General features: G+C 43.0%; 1 protein-coding gene across 3 annotated transcripts in view; it reads left to right on the top strand.

Annotated features, from left to right (window-relative positions):
• Positions 1-22,623, top strand: part of BMPER (BMP binding endothelial regulator) — a 262,416-nt gene that overhangs the window by 136,399 nt on the left and 103,394 nt on the right. For all 3 annotated transcript variants that reach the window (XM_060305428.2, XM_030857517.3, XM_060305427.2), the window contains exons 7-10: positions 9,551-9,650; positions 15,237-15,346; positions 19,060-19,200; positions 21,309-21,413. In XM_060305428.2, coding sequence (XP_060161411.1) covers positions 9,551-9,650; positions 15,237-15,346; positions 19,060-19,200; positions 21,309-21,413 — 456 coding nt within the window. The remainder of the gene's footprint in view (positions 1-9,550; positions 9,651-15,236; positions 15,347-19,059; positions 19,201-21,308; positions 21,414-22,623) is intronic.

Below are 22,623 nucleotides of genomic sequence, written 5' to 3'. Positions count from 1 at the left end.
TTTCCTTTGATCATATTGGGCCTAGATTACTGTAATCCCAAAAGCTTGCCAAGATTGAGTTACAGCCTGATTGTCTCAAAACACAAACTTAGAAGTGGTTGACAAGACCAGTACCCGGGGGGCATCACTAGTTTGAATGAATAGTTCCAGGAACTTCTAGTCTCCCTGGACAGTGTCCCCTGATGGAGGCCAGAGTGTTTATTGGGCTCCATGATTGTTGTACTCATGGCATTTTAGATTTTGTTAGAATTTTAGGGAATTGCCACTTGATACAAAGTAGAGAACTGCACATAGTAACGTATATTGAATGGAGATTCTGAAAATTTTCATTTAAAGACCACAGTGTCTAACGTTACAGAAACTCAGATGTGTGTCGCATGGATGAACAAAAGCCAAAATGCTGTGCCTCATCAGTTGCTATTCAGAAATTAAAACAAAGTTTAAATGTAATCTTATTTTTCTGTAGTGTGTTCAGTCATACTATATTTATGAAATATCTCAAAGACTTCTAAGTCTCATTTTGTCAATACAATAAGGGGATCCAGATTTATCTTAATTAAGATTAGTTTATTTCAAGGCGACAGATATTTTGGGGCCTTAGGAAACATTACTGGAGCACAAACGTTTTTGAGTTATTCCAGTTTTAACTGTCACCCCAACAAGTAGGTGTTTAACTGAAAACCAAACACTTCTGACGTTACTGTGGTCTCTCTGTGGAGCTGGGAAGACAGAGGTACTTGAGAAAGACAGAAGAAAGATGAACACAGCTTCTGCCCTCAGTGAACTCTCAACCCAGTTTGGGCAAATGATGCCGAAATCCAAACGAAAGATTGTGGAAACAAAATAAAACAATATATGAAGTATGTGGTATCCAAAAACTTAAAGGTCAACAGAAAGGTTTTAGAGGAGTAGTCCATCAGCAATGCTTGGGTTTCTGTCTGTGGGTCAGTATTTCTAGAGACGCTTGCGTCCATCAAAGGCTTTCGTATGGCTTCCTCCTTAGCGCATATCCAGCTTTGCTGCGGTGTAGACAGCCTGGGGAACATGAAAAATGCCCTTTCTCCTGCACAATGGTGTTATTTCCTTCCTTTCAGGAATGGCTCATAACTCACAGGAGGTGTGAGTTCTGAATGATCGTGCTTTTCATCTCGCTGGAATTGGGCCAGACTGTAGATAAAGCGTTTGATGTGTCAGCAGTAGGCTTGTAACAGCTTTGACTACCTACATGATGATGAAAGGTTGAACTTTGATAAAAATGGCAAGAAAAGGAAGAGGGCTCGTTTTCTTTCTTTCTTTTGCTGGTTTTTTTTTTTTTTTCTTTGGAGGGCAGTTGAGAAATGTCCTACCGGGGTGGTCTGGGAGGTCTCTGGGAATCTGAAACATCAGGAGGGTGTTCTCCTGTGGATTTGTTTGTTTATTTATTGATTGTTTCAGAGAGGGAACCCCCATGCTTGCCAGTAAGGCAGGGCCAGATTCTCAGGGCCCTTATCAGCAAGTCCTCCCTCTTTGCTCACTGAGCCCTGGAAAGAGGCATCGCATCCTTCAGGGCAGATCACTTCTGCTGCAACTGTCTCTCAGCCTTCAATACCTACCTGCAGACACCAAACGAACCAGGGCTGGCAACTCTGCTCTAATTCCCAGGTCTTTCCTTCCTTATCCCTCATGTTTCAGGGCATTTGCTCAGAGATCTCGGTCCTCCAGGGTGGTCTTAACTTCCTGCTTCTATAATCGACAAAGAAAGGAGTCAAATATTTGTGGAAACCCCCAACCAGTTGGAATTTGCCTCTAGCAGTATCCCAGTCTTATCAGTGATTTGTGTGGCTGCCTGCGTGGAAAGCTGCCTTAGGGGAAGAGGAAGAAGTTTGAAATTTTCTTTTTCAACGCAGAAACATTAAAAACAAACAAACAAACAAAAAACACAAAGCCCTGCCATGCAGCTAAGTGACAAGAAAGAGCTAAGGACCCAAAGAGGAAGACATGAATTTCACCTTTAAATATGAGGCTTAAGCAAACACAAGACGGAAACCCCCTTTGAAAACAGTGTTAGTGAAGAAATAATAAACACATTTACATCACCTATTTATTTATGACTCTAATATTTATTTCACAAAATTATGACCTTTGACTCTGCCTCCGTGGGCCCTTGAAGTCCACTGCTGTCTCCACAGCTGGGCTGGTCCTGCTCACCTGGGCTGAAAATAAGCCTTGAGCTGGCAGCAGGGGAGGCCTGGCTGTGGTACCACACAACCCACCACCCCCGCCCAGCTGAGGCCATGCAGGAGTTTCTCTGTAATTCCCTGCAAGTATCTCTGAATAGGATGAACACAGTCAAACCCTCTGGGAGTCATCTGTCTGGCCATCAGAGGACACTCAAGTTCCTGCAGGGCTCACTGGCATGGACCAGAGGGTGACACGTCATACAATTTGGTGGGAACTTCAATTTAAGGGCCCTGAAGAGACCTGTTGGCAAACAGGGTGGGTGTCCTCCTTCCTTAACACCAAAAAGTTGCTCCTGAAGACGTCCAGCAGCACTTACGATCGCGGCCTGTGACAACAAGGAGAGAGTGAATAAGGTGAGAAAATCAAATTGTCTGGATTGAATGTCACCTTCTGAAAGGTAGAATGAAATACCTAGAGATGAGCATAGGAAGAAGAACACACAGGAAGTGACGAACGTGTTCAGTTCAGCAATCATATGACCGGGGTTTAAACTGAGATTCCTGGCTATCTTTTCCTTTCTGAAAAACATGGGAAAAAACTGGCTTGTTCAGTGAGGGAAAGGCTGATAGAACAGGTTATTATAGTGTGTTGTAGTGACATTAGACCTGGAATATTACATCTGGGACTGTACAGTGAAATTAAATGTCATTTCTTTAATAATAATTTTGTTAGGCAGAATAATGGCTCCCTGACTGCCAAGATGTCTACATCCTAATCCCCCAAACCTGTGACTGTCACATTATATGGCAAAAGGGATTTTGCAGATATGATTAAGTTAAGGATTTTGAGATGGGGAGATTATTCTGGATTATCTGGATGGGCCCTTTTTACAGGCGTCCTTATAAAAGGGAAGCAGGAGGGTCAGAGTCAGAGGAGATGTGGTAACGGAAGCAAGGGCCAGGGTCAGAGAGAGATTTGAAGACGCTACACTGACGGCTTTGGCGACGGAGAAAGGAGGCCATGAGCCAAGGGAGGCAGGCAGCACCTAGAAGCCAGAAGAGACGAGGAAACAGACTCTTCCGTAGAGTCTGTAGACGGAATGCAGCCCTGCCGACGCTTTGATTTTAGCCCAGGGAAATTGATTTCAGACTTCTGACCTCCAGAATTGTGAGATTATAAATGTGTGCTGTTTTAAGTCACTAAGTCTGTGTGGTAATTTGTTACAGCAGCAGTAGGAAACCAAAACAGCAATACAATTGGACTGAGAAACGTTAATTGATGGGAAAAATAAAAGGAATTTGGCTCGGGCTGACTCTTAAAGCAGGTCTTGATTTTCTGACTGTGAAGGAAAAAAAAAGGTTTTTGTTTTTATCAGCCCAGTGGGCACTTCTCAGGGGTCATTGTTTGCACAAGATTTTCATGGGACAAAATAAATATCTTGGCCAAGCTTTGCTGACATATCCTTGACTCTTTGTGTAGAATCGAAGTTGAGTTTTGTTTTATGACTTGGAAACAAAAACCCATGCATAGCATAATGTTCGGCTTCTCGGGGTCGAACGTCTCCAGGATCCACACAGATGGTGATGATAAAGGCTGAATTGGACTCAGCACAGATGCCTTGGAGAAGCACAATTCAATCCCATCCATCGCAGGCACCCATTCCTTCCCTCCTACCCTCTGCCTCCACAAGCCTGAATAAAAGTGGCCTTCAGCTACCAGAGAGGTGAAATGGGACCCGATTCTTCTCTCAGAGAGAACCCCTCCACCTGAAAAATGTTCTCCATCATTGAGAACACATGTCTCGATCACATGTTACAAGCTGTGATGTGCACTAGCTGCTGGAGAAACTCACAAGAGAAATAAGCTTTAATCCCTGCTCGCTGGAAGCTCCTGTTAGTGAGGCATTTGCAACATGCAGTGCCTTGGACAGCAGCATCCAACTCAGCTGGGAAAGTTATTAAAAATGCAGATTCCTGCGAAAACGTTGGTCTAGTGCAGTGGTTCTCAACTGGAATTGATTTTGTCCCCCAGGGACATTTGGCAGTGTCTGGAGACGTTCCTGTTTATAACAACCAGGGGATGAAGGGAGATACTGGCATCTAGTGAATAGAGGCCAGGGATGTTGCTAAACATCCTACGATGCACACAATGGCCTCCTGAAACAAAGACTTATCTGACTCAAAACATCAATAATGCCAAAGTTGAAAAGCCATAGTCTAGTGGGTAAGTCTCACAACCTCCCACACAAATTATTATGCCATGTGGTGTATACATATATGCCTGTGTAGTGTGTGTGTATCTATATATACCTTTCTCTTTCTCTCTCTCTCGCATCGTAGTGGGCTTATCACCCACTATAATTTGCAGGTGACATCTCTGCCTTTGTCCACTCTACTTCTGCTCCCTCAGCCTCACAGCTCTCCTGCTGCCTCTCTTCTGCTTGGATTTCCTGTTCTGCACTGGCCAAGAACCAAGTCCTTTACCCCTGGAGTAATTGTCATGCTCCGCAACTTTACCAAAATAAATTTCCAGGTTGAAGAGAGGCATGGATAAGGACATCCATTTCTTTGGGGAAAGATTTTTGACCTAACCTGTAATTCAGAGTTGGTGCTCTGCTCACAGGTCAGCTCTATACCACTGGCTATTTTGATGTAAGAGTTATGGGTCACACATGAACTCTTTGCACCCAAGATGTATTTCTCCCCTACACTAACCCCTCCAGTTTTTCTCTCCCACTTTCCCCATGTTTATCTAGAATCAATGGAGAAGTCCATTTTCTTCAAGCAATTGCACATTGGGAAAAAAACTGCTCCAGAATGTGGTTGAGTGTAGTTGATTGGTTGTAACCGGTTAGCAATGCACTGCTGTGCTTCCCCCCGCCTCCCATTAGGGGCCCACACTCTGTTTCCCGGTCAAGGGATGAGTGCCATGTCACATGCTACAGAAAGGTTTCCAGCCCCCAATTCTCAGCAGCCCTCAGGGGTGGGAGAAGCATCCTGCATGCACATGGCTGTGGTTTTATCATCTTGCACTCATCACTATATTCAGGAAGATAGATTTTTTTTATTATTATTACGCAACAGAACTCTTGCTCTAGGGTAAACTTTGACACAGAGCAATTGTGTTCTTGACTAAATCAGCTAAAACAAAAATAAGAAAATAGACCTGGAACAAGTTTCATGTTTTTCTTTTAAAAACAGCTACTTTTGGAGAAGCACTCACATATGTAATTAGAACAAAGGACCACTTCTAAAGAACAAACTTGCCTTCTCAAGGAATGGCAAATGGTGAAAATTGTAACTCACCAGTATGGTGGAATTTCCTAGCTTGCCTCTTCTTGTTGACCAGATGGGAATAGGCATTAGTCCTTATGCATTTTAACCATTTAGAAATTTTCAAACATTTGACAAAAATACATGGAATACTAGGAATCCTGCCAGCTTTACAAATTGAAGTGGAGTGTTGCTTTTTGAAGTATCAGCACCAACGTTTAATTGGTACCCAAAATATTCAAAAGCCAAGGAGATACAAAGGTAAGGGGATGCAGACAGCCCTGAACTCTGCCATCTGATCAGCACCCTGTAGTTAAAGTGCTCTGAAAAATTCATCTGGATTCTGGAGCTCATTCTGTGTGGCGGCTCTTCCTTTCATTCAACGAATTTTTACTGAGATGCTTCCTTGAGCCCATTACTCTCCTTTTTTTTTTTTTTTTGCGGTACGTGGGCCTCTCACTGTTTTGGCCTCTTGCATTGCGGAGCACAGGCTCCGGACGCGCAGGCTCAGCGGCCATGGCTCACGGGCCTAGCCGCTCCGTGGCATGTGGGATCTTCCCGGACCGGGGCGCGAACCCGCGTCCCCTGCATTGGCAGGCAGACTCTCAACCACTGCGCCACCAGGGAAGCCCCCATTACTCTCTTGAAGGATATTAGGCTCAAAGGATTGGTTCCTGCCCGTACCATAATCTAGCTTAGAGGCAAAACCGGTGTCTCTCAGGGTTAAACGTTTATGTATGTGTCAAAAATACAGGAATACAGATGAGAAAAGAAGAGGTATGGGAAGATGGAGGAGGTTACTGGGAAATGAAGGCATCTAGAAGACTTCACAGATGAGAAGAGGTGTGAAATAGACCTTGAGTGAAGCCCGATTTCCATAGGGGTTAATGATGGGGGGAGAGAGGGAAAGAGGCATGTAGAAAGAAGATAGAAGGCATAAGATGTTCTTGGGGACAGGAAAGAAACAAGATACACAGGAACCCTCTCTCTGTGTTGGTGTTGGGAGGAAAGGAGATGAGAGAGAAGATTATGGGGTATCTTGACAAAGTAGCCTAACTGCAGTAACAAAGAACTAATGCATCTGCGTGTTTTAACAAAATAAAATTTATTTCTTGCTCATTTAACAGTTCCTTGCACGTGTTTAGTGGGTAGATTTCCATATGGTGACTCAGAGAAGCAGGCTCTTTCACTTTGTTGCAAGGTTCTTGCCGTTCTCACCATTCAGCTGGCTCTCCTTCCAGTAGGGAGAGAAAGTGAGAGCATGGTGCTTTGAATGGGAGAGATTTTTATGAGTCAGGCCTGGAAGTGTTCTACATTATTTTGATCTACCTCCCATTGACCACCCCTAGCTGCAAGGGAGTCTGAGGGATGTAGATGGGCTCTGTGTCAGGAGAAAAAGGATTCTACACACACATACTCACTTCTACATTGACTTTTAGCTTAAGTGGGCTGAACTTCCTCCTGAATGCAGTGGTAAGTCATCCCCCACCTTAGCATGGGGGCACGCTCCATAAAGAATGATTTTTGTATGTTATATTCACTGCTGTATCCCCAACATATGGTAGACCTTGAATAAGTCTTTGATCAAAGAATGAAACAGTGGTTGGATGCTGGAAAGGAGTCTTGGAGATATTGAACCTCCCAGGATGGTTTAGTGTAAGAGAGTTGAGGCAGGGAAGCCAATTAGAAAGCGATGGCGATAATCTGATAGAGCCTGAGTTAGTGCGGTTACAATAGGAATTAGTACATTTTTAGAACCAGACATATTTATTTCTGCTATTTTAACTTTCTTAGTTTACAGCAGAGCCCCAGCTTATAGTTTAACCAGAGTCCCTGCTGAGTTGAAATCACAGAAGCAGGTTGTGAGCCGAAAGGGCCTGGGACTTTCTTTGGAGGTATTAATTGGAATGCAGCCTTGGGACTTGGGCTATGCTACAGTACTGCAACCCAAACAAAATAAAACCTGACCAAACCAGCAAACCCAGATTGGAGTTCAAGTTACTTTAACAGACTCTTGGGAAACACAAACTGCAGTTGTATTATGTATGCAAAATTCACTCTTTGACCTTATTGTAAGGAAAATTACTGGAGTGCACACAGTCTTTGGCCAGCTTTCCAGTGTGTTGGACAAGTTAACGGCTATGCAGTTATGCAATATTTTTCTTAAATTTTCATTTTAAAATATGCTTGAAAAATAGATGCTTATCCAACAAGAACAGAGAATATCCATGAAAAGAATACGTTCTCTGTGCACCTAAGAGAAGCTGACACCCAGGCAACCTCGTGTGGCCCAAGGCTTCATGATTTTAGGAAGTTGCTGGCAGATGAACTTCTTTGAAATTAAAAGCTAAAGAGAGCATTCTGTCCTCCCTCTAGATTTGACTTTTGTGGTTTATGTATAAGCTGGGGCAGACCTCACAGTATGACCTAGACTCAGGTTATGCGCCTCTGAATTCTGGTGAAAGGCCAGACTTCAGGATTATGCAGAGTTGAGTGAGGAACCTCACTGAGAACAGCCAGGGATTCCTAGGAGAGTTTTAGCGATTCTTGCTGATCTGGAAATAATGTAAAAACAACAGAAGAGCTTTTTGTGGTATTTTCGTGTGTTTTCTATTGGTTTGGGGAAGAAGCCAACATTAAAGTGGCTTAAAAATAATAAATATTTAAAAAGACATAACGTGCCCTACCCTTTTCATCCATTCCTACCAAAAAATAAACTATCATAATGAAAATGGCAAGAACAGGAAGGGAAAGCAGAAACAACAGGCGACAGTAGTATGCTAGGATGGGAAGGATCCAGACGGCTAATGTCTGGTGTCAATACAGAAAGTGCTGGGGAAGGTGTGAGGAAACGCCACAAGGGAATCTTTCCCTTGCGAGGCCCAGGACTCTTTGAAGCGTGAGCTCCTCATTTCCTGAGGTCTCTCGAGATAGAAATTCCAGGCTTGAGACAATGGGTACTTTTTAGGGTCTACTAGTTTGGTTTCTAGCTCAAATCCTAGAGAAGCCAATTCATTGAAATTCCATTTGCCTAGTGATCTATCTACCAAACTTACTGATTTTTCTAAAGAAAAAACCTTAATTATTCCCAAATTTGATAGCAATTCATAGTGCACAGGATGGTTTTCACACGAGCCTTGCAGAGTTATTGGATGTAAATTGACTGGAAAGCACTTTTCTTTTCTTCTGCTCCAGCTTTCTGAAGATTCAGTTACAAGTTGCTGAGGCTGGAAAAACAGGGGTCCCTGCTGAGGGATAGGGAAGGGGGAGTTGGTATGCTCATCTTCACATCCTGGAGAGGCGAGAGATGCTGACGGGCAGAGAAGGAGGGATGCTGAGGAAGAGAAGAAAGGAATGGGTGTCAGAGGTGATAGATGCTGGAGGACAGAAGGGGTCAAGGATGAGGGGCAGGGAAAGATTTGAAGGCTCTAGAACATCTTCCAAGGCTGCTAAAGCTCTGCCAGTCCTTCTAATATCGATAATCATAAACCTTCTACTTACTTAATCGAAACAGGTTTGGTTAGCTGGGCGACTTCAGTGAAATGGTTCTTCCGAACATTGGCTTTCAGTATATCCATTTTCAGCAGATTGGCTAACTTCCCCAAATCCGAGCCTTGCTGAGCCACTCTAGCAACACCTTTAAGGTGTGGCCAAAAGGGAAGCCTTCATGGAGGAAGCTGTCAGCAGGACAGAAGAGGACACATCTCAGTTAAACCCCAATAGTTGCTTTGTTGCATTGGGCTTGGAAAGAGAGCCCACCTCGTTTGGGTTTGCCCGAGACTTCCCTGGTTTTAGTATTGAAAGCCTCAAATCTCAGGCAGACTGAGATGGTTGGCTGGTCTTAAGAGGGGAAAAGGTAAAGAAAGGTGGTGGTGACTGGGGAGAGGTGATGCTGTAGCCATCTCTTTAGGGGTGGTCGGTCTTCTCACGGGTATCATTCATGGGGCTTACAGGGAAGATCAAAGGATGCCTGGGGACAGTTGCACAGATCTGAGCAGTCACCCCAGCGACCCAGCACCGGGAAAGGCCTAGGTTTGTTCCAGGTATCTTGGTTAGACAATATATATATATGCAAGTACTTTTCTAAATGTGCTTTTTTCTCTTTCTCTTTTCTTCAGGGAGGCAGGACACAGTGCGTGAGAGAAGTCTGTCCCATTCTCTCCTGTCCTCAGCACCTTAGCCACATTCCCCCAGGACAGTGCTGCCCCAAATGTTTGGGTGAGTGACTGTTTGCAGGTCAAAGAACAATGTAATTTTTTCTTGGAGTTTCTGCTGAGAGTCGTCATCCACTTTGTTATCTTGAGGTTCTCAAATTGTGCTATTTCGTGGCTTCTTAGAGACAATGCCTTCTTCTGATTACCCGAGTGTAAGGTGTGTACAGAGTTTGTCTCTCTTCTGGGCCTCCACAGAGCTTTCTTTTCTCTTGTCTTCCCATGTATCTGTAAACCCAGTACACTGGACAACATGGGATAATAGCCCCTTGTGGGGAGAACAGTATTGAAGAAACCATCTTTAATTGGACATATGATGATTAGTAGGAATATATTTTTGTGGGGAGAACAGTATTGGGAAACAATCTTTAACTGGGCATCTGACACTTAGTAGGAATATATTTTAAAGGCGTGTGAAGTAAATGCACATGGAGGAATATAGTGTAATTGGGTTGGCCAAAAAGTTCGTTTGGTTTTTTCCATATGATGGCTCTAGTAGTGCTTAGTTGTCTTTAACTTCATTCAAAAAATTTTGTTAGATTGTATTGTGACAGCTGTCATATCAGCGTGCTTTAAAACAAAAAACTTATCAAAATTGGTGAATTTTTGTATAGCCATTTTAATATTGAAGATGGAAGAAAAAAGCAACATTTTTGGCATATCATTCTTTATTATTTCAAAAAAGGTAAAAACACAACTGAAATGCAAAAAAAGATTTGTGCAGTGTATGGAGAAAGTGCTGTAACGTGAACGTGTCAAAAGTGGTTTGTGAAGTTTTGTGCTGGAGATGTCTCGCTGGACGATGCTCCACAGTAGGGTAGACCAGTTGAAGTTGATAGCGATCAAACTGAGGAATTAAGAACAATCAATGTTATACTATGCGGGAGATAGACGACACACTCAAAATATCCAAATCAAGCGCTGAAAATCATTTGCACCAGCTTGCTTATGTTCATCGCTTTGATGTTTGGGTTCCACATAAGGTAGGCGAAAAAAACTTTCTTGACTGTGTTTCCGCATGCAATTCTCTACTTAAATGTAATGAAAATGCTCCATTTTTAAAACAAATTGTGACGGGCAATGAAAAGTGGATACTGTACAATAATGTGGGATGGAAGAGATCGTGGGGCAAGCGAAATGAACCACCACCAACCACACCAAAGGCTGGTTTTCATCCAAAGAAGGTGATGAAGGTTATGTATATGGTGAGATTGGAAGGGAGTGCTCTATTATGAGCTCCTTCCGGAAAACCCAACGATTAATTCCAACAAGTACTACTCCCAGTTAGACCAACTGAAAGCAGCACTCGGCGAAAAGCGTCTGGAATTAGTCAACAGAAAACGCATAACCTTCCATCAGGGTAACGCAAGACCGCATGTTTCTTTGATGACCAGGCAAAAACTGTTACAGCTTGGCTGGGAAGTTCTGATTCATCCACTGTATTCACCAGACATTGCATCTTCAGATTTCCATTTATTTCAGTCTTTACAAAACTCCCTTAATGGAAAAAATTTCAGTTCCCTGGAAGACACCTGGAACAGTTCTTTGCTCAAAAAGATAAAAAGTTTTGGGAAGATGGAATTATGAAATTGCCTGAAAAATGGCAGAAGGTAGTGGAACAAAATGGTGAATATGTTGTTCAATAAAGTTCTTGGTGGAAGGGCTTCCCTGGTGGCGCAGTGGTTGAGAGTCCGCCTGCCGATGCAGGGGACACGGGTTCGTGCCCCGGTCCGGGAGGATCCCACATGCCACGGAGCGGCTGGGCCCGTGAGCCGTGGCCGCTGAGCCTGCGCGTCTGGAACCTGTGCTCCGCAATGAGAGAGGCCACAACAGTGAGAGGCCCGCGTACCGCAAAAAAAGATAAATAAATTAAAAAAAATAAAGTTCTTGGTGAAAATGAAAAATGTGTCTTTTATTTTTACTTAAAAAGCGAAGGAACTTTTTGGCCAACCCAATACTTTTAGAGGCAAAAACAAGCAGGAGGATAACATGCCAAAAATGAGAGGTTTGGAAGGGAATAATGAATAATAGTCAATAAAAAAGGAGGATTAGCTATTTCTTTTTGAGCAATTGCTATGTGCTAGGCACCATGTGAAAACACTGTATATACTTTTTCTCATTTAGTTTTCTCAAGAGGCTGTGACATACAGGTGCTAAGTATAGAGTTCTGATGTGTAATGTAGGTGCCATTCTTAGTTTTATTGTCCTGAGAAGCAAGTAGATTCCTAGGAGGTAGCACAGCTAGTGAGCTATGAAGTTGACACCTGAACATGAGTCTCTGTGATTCTTGAGCCCACAGTTACTTTAACCTGCTGCCACTCATCTTCCCTGGTGACGTGGAGAGCAGCACGAATGTTACCAACTGAGAGGAGACAACCCATGACGGAGAGGCTCTAGAGCATGAGACTCTTTGGCTTTTGTTTAAACTTTATGTCAGCTTCTTCCATGTGGTCCTTAGGTCCTTGAGTTAGTTGAGGTCAGACTCTTTAAGATTCAAATAAAAGTAGCTTGATCCATCACGTGAATACAATAGAATATCCAGCATCCCCACCAGAATCTCCAGGGACCCTTGGGGGATGGCTTATATTTTCTGTAGTCACCACTGGCTTTGTGTTTCTGCTTCTGCTGTTTTCTCTCTCTTTGTACCCTTTCTCTTTCCTCTATTCTCCCCTCCCCCTCCCCCTTCCCTCCTCCTCTTCCTCTTCCTTCTTCTTCTTCAACATCATTTTGTCCTTTCAGGGACAGCCCCCCTCTAGTCTTTTCACATTCTGTCGTTCTATTGAGTCAGGGCTTGCATAGCAGATTTCACTGAAGGTTTACCATCCATGGGGATGATTACTTTTCAGGGAAGCACAGTGAATAACATAAAATGAACTATTAAGCTCCCTTTGTTCTTAAAAGGTCTTAGATATTTTGCCTTCAGGAAAATTTCACTGTTTGCCTCTTTTGTTTGGGCTCCAGTCTCCTTTCCTTACTGTCCATACTTTTTCCTTGAATATCTGTCTTTTCTTTTATAGCTTGCCTTCCCCAGTTCCAAAACATCTGCTGATTTATTTTCCTCCTTCCCAGCTTATCATGGCCATACCTTGAAGCCTTATCTTTCTACAACCAAATTGGCAAATAAAAGTATCTTGTTAAACTAAGGCAGATTTCTCCTCTTTGGAGGATTCTACTGCTAATTCTTCATCTAACAATGTTTGCCTTCCTGCTGTGTACACACACACACACACACACACACACACCCCTACTTTTAAAGTAAATACAAAGGTATTCTAAGAACAAAGCAGAATTGTTTAGACATGGCTGACTAAAGGCATTTCCACTGATTTGTGTGCTTCTTGGGTTGCCAGCGTGTTCTTGTGCCCCTGGGATAGAGTTAGCCAGTTCGCTGTTGTTGAAATTCTCATGCTGTGGGTCATGGTGGAAGCAGCGTCCTGTCTAAGTGGGAAAGTCACCACAGAGGAGGTGTCGTTTGGGGCCTGGCCTTGAAGATAAGTAGGCTTGATTGATGCTTTGAAGCTGGTATCGCGGATATTCTGAGTCAAGTCAGAGGTTTCTCACATGAACAATGGCTGTTGTATTGAATGCAGATTTTTCTGTCCGTGGTCATAAGACAGACTACAAAAGGAACGTCAAGTCTTAGGAAACTTGAAAGTCATAATTCTTCCAAATGAGACCTTTTACAGTTGGGCTAAGCCCCTGCAGAACAATGTGGAAATGGCTTAAATTAGGCTATGCATGGAGTCTCTGAACCATTCTTTTGAATGTTTTATCTTATTTTGAGCCATGATGACTTTGGGATTAAAGTAAGATTGTATGTTTTTTGAAAGTAAAAAGAAACATACCCACACAACAGAAGACAGAAAGGAAAAAAAGGAAACACAGGGATGCTTACTAGGTGCATGTTAGACTAATTAGACTTTCGGCTTGTTGGACACTGATTTGCTGTTCAATTCTCCCTTGACCAAGGTTCATTCACACAACATACCTCTGCCTTTTGTATGACAACATTCTTTTCCTCTCTTTTCTGGTTTTCAATGATAGCCTCATCAGAGGTTTGTGTACACAGAGTACCCAGTGCACCTCTTATTTATTTATTTGTTTCTGGCTGCGCTGAGCCGCATGCGGGATCTTAGTTCCCTGACCAGGGACTGAACCCGTGCGTGCTCCCTGCAGTGGAAATGTGGAGTCTTAACCACTGGACCGCTGGGGAAGTCCCCCAGTGCACCTCTTGGGGTGACACAGCCCAGGATCGTATTTGAATTATACCACCTCTAATAATGATAACACTTATCATCTGCCACTTATTGGGTGTGTTTAACGAGTACCAGGCTCTGTGCTAAGAGCTTTACACCAATATTTTTAGGTAAAATTTACATTTTCTAGAGGGATAATTCAAGCCATTGGTCACATTTGTTCAGGGGGATAAACTCGTTGAAGAGTCTTTTTGTTCACCAGTTTACTGATGTATCAATCCACCAGTCCAACCATCTATAAAAGATAGGAAAAAGGCAAACCAGGTTATCACAATTTGGAAAAAATACTCAATTGAAGCAGAGCTATTTTTAATTCTTAAAAGACAGAAATATCTCTCTGATTTGAACAATTCTAATTCTGAGAATAGCATTTAGCATGTGCTTATAAGTATTTCAGCATTTCATTGGGCCTCCTAATAAATAGAGATTTCTTTTAACCTTTTTACAGGAAGAGTGTGGGTATAAATCTGATGAGTGATGATTAATCTTTGACTTCTCAACTTAGTCCTTAATTGAAGTAATATTTCAGGGATGTTTTATGTGATCCAAGGAGTAGAGACTCAAATACTGAAAGAAAGGAGGATATTGGATTGTACCCTTTATTCGGGGTTGCTCTTTTGGTCCTTTGGGTCCCCAGTCAAATCCTCACATCAGGGAAAACCAAGGTAATTCTACAAGCGGTGTGATGCCTGTGGAAGGTTGGACCCTGGGGGAGTTGGAGTCTGCCTCTCTGTGCTCTTTGAGTTAGCGTCACCCTTCATGCCAATGGACTTATCATTTCTTCAACTGAGATGCTATCTCATTAGTTCTTTTTCCTCATCCTAGTCCTTCCTGGGATATCTTGACTTCTCCTGCCTCTTCCCTGCCAATACCCACTTTCTGGATAATTTTATTTATTCTTTCAGATACAGCTCAGGCATCACATCCTCCAAGAAGTCTTCTTTCCCTCCCTGTCCCCACAGTTCCCAGATTGGCTTCTTTCCAGAGCTGACCATCTTGCTGTATTGAAATCATCTTTTGTGGGTGTATTTCCCCAGTAGACTGAGCTCTGTCAGGATAGAATGTCTTAGTCATCCTGCTTCACTATGATGAACTCGTAATAAAGATTTGTTGAACTTAAAGGATTCAGTGTGGAATTAAAGTCTCTTTAGCAAAAACTCTCTAAAGTCATGACTCCTGGGGATCCCCTGGGAACATCTGACCCAAGGCTCTGTTTTTGTGCACCAAAATAGCTGGTCTTGTGAGAATGTTTAACACTCCTGTGATGTAATTGCTGATGATGAAGTGGGACATACCTGGCTCTGTCTTGCTAACGCTATGCCATTGCTTCCCTCTAGGTCAGAGGAAAGTATTTGACCTCCCGTTTGGAAGCTGCCTCTTTCGCAGTGATGTTTATGACAATGGATCCTCTTTTCTCTATGATAACTGCACTGCATGTACCTGCAGGGTAAGGAGGTTCTGAGGGGCTGTGGTCCAACACTGATAGCATTTTTGGTTTTTAGTGTTAACATAGCCAAACATGATAATGTGTTAATTATGGGAAGGAGGCATTATTGATGTCACTTTATGAGTAAAATCTTACTTCAAGGTCACAAGAATGTTCAAACATAGGACCCAAATTACAACTCACTGTCATCTTCCCAGGACCAGTAAGTTAGCTCCTGGTGGTGAGAATTAAACTCTTAGCGGCTGTCCTTCCTGAAGGACTTTCTAAAAAAATCAGACAAATGCACATGGCAATGTTCTCTGGCTCTAGTTATTCAAGATGAATTCTCTGATGCACCTGGCAATAAAAATGGCTTTAATCACATTCAAGAGAAAAGAAAGGCATGGATTCACAGTTTATCATAAAAATAAACCTGGTAGCTTGGGAAGAGAGTATTTATGTGTTGTTCGTTGTACCATTTCTTACTTGAGTCATTGCACACTTTTCTCAAAAGGCAACCACAAGTCTAGTGACTGGTAAAGAAAGAATTCCACAGCTTCAGAAATTTAAAGGGATACATATCACACGTTTCTAGACTATGTTTATGTGGTGATTTATTTCTGAAACCGAGAAAATCATTTATACGGAGGACTTTAGGATCATTCATTAGTGAGTTAACCCAAACATCTATGTGACACGAGTTTAGAGTAATATATTTTGATGGTGATAGTTGCTGTTTTGTTTTTAATAGCCAGAGGGCTATAGAGGGAAAGAGGAGCTTTTCTCAATGTCAACTATGAGTCAGTAGCTGGGATTAGAGTTCAGAAGTTCCTGGTTACTTGAGGCATGCTTTGTTAAGTAGCATGCACTCCGTCAGGGAGGTGGCCCAGTAAGGTCTGAACCGTCTGTTCCCTGGCACTGAACAGTGCGTAATTCTGAAGCCCGGGACTACCTTCCTGAGGCTCCGTCCTCTCTCCCGTAGTTTGTATTATCCTGTGCTAAACATATAGCCACTCCTTCCGCCTTGGCCTCCATCCTCAGGACTTCTCTTTCTCTCCAGGAATTTCACAGGTTATAGCTTCCTCTTGGGGATACTGAGCCTTCGATGAAACACATCACATTTCCAATTCTCTTGATTACTGGAAAGCCAGGCATCCCAGGAATGGAAATTAGTTACGCTTGCAATATTTTGGGTCTCATTCTATTTTTTGTCTTTTTTTTTTTTTTAAATAAATTCATTATTTGTTTAGTTTTGGGTCTTTGTTGCTGGGCGTGAGCTTTCTCTAGTTGCAGCAAGCAGAGGCTACTCTTTGTTGCGGTGGACGGGCTTCTCATTGCGGCGGCTTCTCTTCTTGCGGAGCACGGGCTCTAGGTACGTGGGCTTCAGTAGTTGTGGCACGCGGGCTCCAAAGTGCAGGCTCAGTAGTTGTGGCGCACGGACTTAGTTGCTCCACAGCATGTGGGATCTTCCCAGCCCAGGGCTCGAAGCCGTGTCCCCTGTATTGGCAGGTGGATTCTTAACCACTGTACCACACACCAGGGAAGTCCCTTGGGTCTCATTCTTTAAGAGATTCTTTGAGAGATGATTAGGCAATATGTCCCAGTACTCAAAAGAAGTATAACCATTCCTTCAAGATGTTTTTATCAGAGTATGAGTTCACCGTCATTTCTGGGAAATTGGATGCTTGAAGAATCAGGCTGCAATCATTTGGGATGATCAGTATTGTTTTATATCTGTTTAGAGCCTCCCTCTCTGGCATCCCCATCCAATGCCATGACAGGTACAGGAAATAGTTCTCTGAACACAGTATGGTTTCAGGTCTCCATGGCTTCAGATTTAAGGATTCTTCTGCCTGCTGTGTCCTCATCTTCTTTAAATTTGATTAGCAAACTCCTCTTCATCCACAGCAGCCCATCTCAGGTGTCACCTCCTTTAGTGAGGCTTTCCTGACCCACCTAGATTGGTAATTGTTCCATCTTCTCTACTACCCCTACACCTTTACTAGTTCTGTTTACCACATTATACTGCAGTCTTTGTTTAGATGGTTATCTCTCCTCTTCGTGAGTTCCTTGAAGACAGAGCACATCATCCATCTCTGTATTCTCATTGCTTAACCCAGTGCCAGGCAATGAGCTAATGGGTACTGTGTGTGTGTTTGTGTGTGTGTGTGTGGGGGTGTGGGTGTGTGTTTAATGAAAGTTTGGGAAATCTACCATGAAGTATGCATTATTTGAGAGCTAGTGAGTGCCCTTGTTTTTCAAACTTGAAATCAAGACATACAGTTTGACAAAGGATTTTTTTCCAATTTATGAGTTGACTTATAATAATTTCTATGCGCCAGATACTGTGCCAAGTACTTTACATATTTCATTTAAACTGCACAATAAACCTGAGAAGTAGGTATTATCATCTCCATTTTGAAGATGAGGAATCTGAGGCTCAGGGAGATGGATTTGCACAAGATAACACACAATAAATGAACTGGCATTCTACCCTGGTCTTGTTCAACTCTACATCCTATTCACTGTATGATGTGGTTAGAACCTTAAAAATAAAGAATAATAAATGCCTTTTTTTGTGAAGGATCATCTCATTGTCATATTAATTTTAAGTGGATGAGTTAGTGGGAGTATAGTAGGTGGTACCAGAAGTGCCTCTTGAAGTCATAGAATTAACGTAGAAGCTATAGAAGTTACATCTGTTGACTTACACAACCTATCTGTATGCCATGCTCAGAAGTGAGTCATCTCTCCAAGCTTACTAATAGGGTCTAGGTTTCGGAGAGGGGTTTAGTCTCTCATTTCCCTGCTGTTGGCTCACACTAACTCAACACTCTGAGGTCATTACCCATCTACCCTGGGACACTTCTTTCTTCCATCTTGACTTCTGATAAGTTACATAAATGTTTTGCTCTTACAGTCATTCCACCTGACAGTCTACTCCAGAAATTGCAGCTTGTTGGCTGGGGAACTGGAGAAATCTACTTTTTTCAGTTGCTCTGAACGTTTCTTCCATGCTTCGTTGAGTGAATAAGCAGGCACAATTTACTTGGCTATTTTGTTCATAGAATGCTGCTCCTTTAGAAATCAAGCCATGCCCCTTTACTTTACAGATATAAACTTTGTCACCCTCAGAGTTTAAGTGGCCTCATTTAAGGTCACACAGTTTATGGAAGAGCCCTAGAACCCAGGCCCAGCTTTAGAACTGCTTATTTGGTTCCTTTGTGAACGTAGAACACAGTAAGGAATTTCATCTTGACATGGAACATGAACTCTAAATTTTTACTCTTTGATCAAAGGTACGCTAAACCTTTACACTAAACTTCTAGAAGGTGTCATAAAGCCATGGAGGAGAACAGAAGGAGCACAGTTAATGAAGGCTGCAAAAGAGGAAAAGGGTAGGAAGAAAGAAGGAAGCTTGTTGGCCCACAGTGACCCAGGGCTTCTTGCCACACATTGGCTCTAGCAGAATCATCAGTCTCTTGAGCATTAAATGATAAACCCTTGGAAGGTGGGGAGCACATGTCACATAGCTTCTTCTTCTTCTGGTCCAGATACTAAGTCAGCAAATAACATTTTGAAGTGAATGAAAGATTTATGGCAACAAATTAACATATGGTATCTTCAAGGTATGTTTTAAAGCAGTTAGTTGTGGGTTGTTAAAGGAAGGCGAGGTAGGATGTTTGGTAGAGGTGGAAATCGTTTTTAATGTCCAGTTTGCCTTTCGGCCCCAGGACTCTACTGTAGTGTGTAAGAAGAAGTGCTCCCACCCTGGTGGATGCAGCAAAGGCGAGGAGGCCTGTTGTGAGGAGTGCCTTCTACGAGTGCCCCTGGAAGACATCAAAGTGTGCAAGTTTGGAAACAAGATTTTCCGGGTATGTCACGAGCCAAGCTCATGGGAACTGTTGTACGATACTGAGTGGTAAAAAGCTCCTGACAAAATGCAGATTGCAGTATTCCATCTTTTGTATATATACATGTGTGTATGTGTATAAATGTACTTATTTATATTACAATATTATATATACATATGTATTTAGAATCAAGGACACACAGGGACAGAGAAGCAACTGTTTGAAAATGTGTTTTTCTTTGGCTTTACTTTTGCTTTATAAAATACTTTAAACCTGTAAAACATTATTCCCCTTTCCAAATGTGGTGGCCAGTGGCTGGGGCTGAGCTGAGGATGTCCCTGGATGGTACAGCTGCGGGTACCCAAATGCCCAGGGGCATCTCCGGCAGTTGGAGATGCTCAGTGCTCCTTGCCAAGACCCTGATTCTTTTAGAACTTTTCCACTTAAATTAGTTTTTCGAAGAGAGATTTTCTCATTTGGAAGATGTTTGGGTGAGGATGTTCACAGGGTATGTGGCCAGCAGAGCAGGTGAGTAAAGGTGAGAGCTCTGCCCCAGCCGAGCTAGAAGGGCTGTCTGCTGCCCATCTCAGGTATGTTTTACGTCGTTTTCTAACAGCCCGGGTGGGAAGTTGTGCAGCCACCGTTTAAACGTCTGGATGAAGATTGTTAGCTTTGTCCAAAGTGCTTCCCATCTAGTCTGTTTTCCCCAGGGGTGGAGGGAGTCTCTCTGTATCTGAAGGCATCATCTCAGGATACCATGAGAATCGAGACCCTCAGAATCAAGTCAGAGACAGAGGCACCTCAGGCCTGCTGCACCTAGCTAGACTTCCTATTACAGAGGTGGAGGGAGAGTCTTGATCCTTACGGCATCTGTAAGAAGCCCTGATGTGTCATGCCTAAGGGAAGGCCGTCGTGTGTGTGTGTTGTGGTTACACCAGGCTTCCAGAGCCACTCACGTGTCCACTTTACACAAAGCCTTCCTCTGTCTCCAGAGCCTCCAGATGCAGTAGGCTCACTCTGATGACAGTTTTGTGTGCAAAGTGCTTTCCAGGCTCCTCGCAGAAAGGTCCTTTCATATAAGTAGACAAGGCCTGAAGTAATTTACAGAGTCCTAGAAATGTGCACTCAGAGAATTTGCAGTAGTCAGATGCTCTTGGAGACAGACTCAGTCAGAGAAATAAAAGGCACTGGAGAGTAGGTAGTCCTTAAAATACCTTCAAAAAACGAGAAGGAAGAGAAAGGGAAATAGTCAACATCAAAGATCTGGGCTAGTTTTTCTGTTTTTACTCAAATTTGCCGCTTAGATCCATAAGCCCAGAAAGGAATCCTTGCTTTGCCTGTAATCTCCTTTCTCACAAACAAGGATGCACATTCCTGCATGTTCTCCAGAGGTGCAGGGTTTTTGTGACTGGGCATTCGGCAATTGCCAATTATAAATCCAGTGAGTCAAAGAAATTCCTCAAACAGCCCTTTCTGGACTAGAAAATGTGTCCCAAAGTGCTACCCAGCTTTTTGGGAGGAGAGTATCAGACAGGCAGGGACATGGGACAAATGGCTCTTGGAATTTTCTGTCTGGGCTCCACATTTTCAGACGGCTTACGGGTCAGGTGTCCTCCTGGCAATGGGAGTCATATGAATTAGCCTCTGTTCTTCGCATGTTCGTGCCCTGTGTGGGCCAGAACCATGTCACATCTGGGAATAAACTAACCACCTGCGGACATCTCAATTAACTGCTGGCATCTGGGACAGCTTAAACATTTCAGTCCTATGAGATGGAAAAATTAGACCCTTGTGGTTGCATCATGTATGAAAACTCTTGTTTGTCTCCCAGGGTGAAGCTAAGTAAACAATGTAGGAGGTGCAACATGCAAATATGACTTGGTTAGATGTACGAGAATTCTTTTTATATCCTGGAGGGGAAATGCACACATACACACACACACCCCCTCCAATCTAATCTTTCTATCAAATCAGTTAGATGTAGATGAACACCTCAGAGTAATTTAGTCTAATGATGGCATCCATCACTCAGGGTAAGAAATGCTTTCCTTGACAGACAAATCCCAGCCTGCTGGATTAGCTCCCATCAGCCTCCAGCTGATAGCAGAATCCTGTGCTCTCTCCTGTAGGATGGAGAGATGTGGTCCTCTGTCAACTGCACCATCTGTGCTTGTGTGAAAGGCAAGACAGAGTGTCGCAAGAAGCAGTGCGTTCCCATCAGCAGTTGCCCTCAGGTATGTGTGCAGGTTGACTTTCTCTCTACCTGAGCATCTTGAGAACCATCCTGTGTGTGGCATGGTCACCTACCACCTTCTGAACACAACATCCAGATCCTCCAAAATTGCCAAGTTCGCAAACAGCCACATGTCCCTTGCAAAGCTTGCTCCTCTGCTTTTCTGGTTCCCACTCAGATTGTAGCCTAGCGGGACAATAGCTCTTACCTTGCTCCATTTCTTACGGACCTCTCCCAGTACTTTGTTTCAATGTCTCCAACTCCTGTTTGATCTGCTCCCTTGTTTCTTCTGCTGGGTTTTCTGTTGAACATCATAACCGTCCTTTGCATTTTCCTCCTTTCTCTCTCTCTTCTCAAATCAGAATTTTCTTCCCATTAACCATTCAAAGGAATATGTGGTTGTTTATTAGTAAATTTCCCAAGGGGTTTCACCTGCCCAGCAGCACCCTCCAGCCCCTTTACTGAAGTTTTCCCTCTCTAACCCTGGCCTCTGTTGTAGCCCCAAATGGAAATAGCGTCCTTATGGAAATATCTCTTTTCAGAGACCCACAGTTCCAGCACACTGAATAAAGCAACCATTATCTTCCAAAGCATGAGCTTCATTGAATTCACCTCAGCAACTTGAAACCTTTCAAGGTTTTATGCATTTTGGGAAAATGTCAAGCCTATTCAATACCGTCCAGTGAATGAAAAAATACATCCATATATTCAGGACATGTCTTCCCTTCTCTGTTAGAGACAGCTTTTAATTTTATTCACATCTGTTATTATTATAAACAAAAAGTTGCTGTTTTTACTTGAGGGCCAAATGAGGCACAAAAAAACAACAGCTGTTGCTATTGCACAACTGAATAAAAGGGGCAGAAAAAAAAGAAAAAAAAAACCCTAATTAGTCTTGCTTTAAAAAGCCTCAGACATAAAACTGAAAACCTCCTATAAAAGAAAAAAAAAAAAAACCAGGAGATACAATAAGGAGACTTGAGCATGGTCTGCTTATAAATATTCATTGGGAAAAATGGGATCACATCATCTCTGCCCGTCCTCGGGGAACCCTTGCTGCTAATGAACTCTGGCAGCACATGTTAGTAATAATGGGCTTCCTTATTCTACAAGACAAAAACAGAGGGCTGTGCTGCAGGCGTGATGGTTTTCATTGTCCTCTTGCCATGGGGAGGTCAACGCTCTTTCAGTCACCAGCATCTCATTAGTGT

The sequence above is a fragment of the Globicephala melas genome, chromosome 9, assembly GCF_963455315.2.
Source record: "Globicephala melas chromosome 9, mGloMel1.2, whole genome shotgun sequence".
Lineage (NCBI taxonomy): Eukaryota > Metazoa > Chordata > Mammalia > Artiodactyla > Delphinidae > Globicephala > Globicephala melas.
Note: the sequence above shows the minus strand (reverse complement) of the source record. Positions and strands in the feature narration are given on the sequence as shown.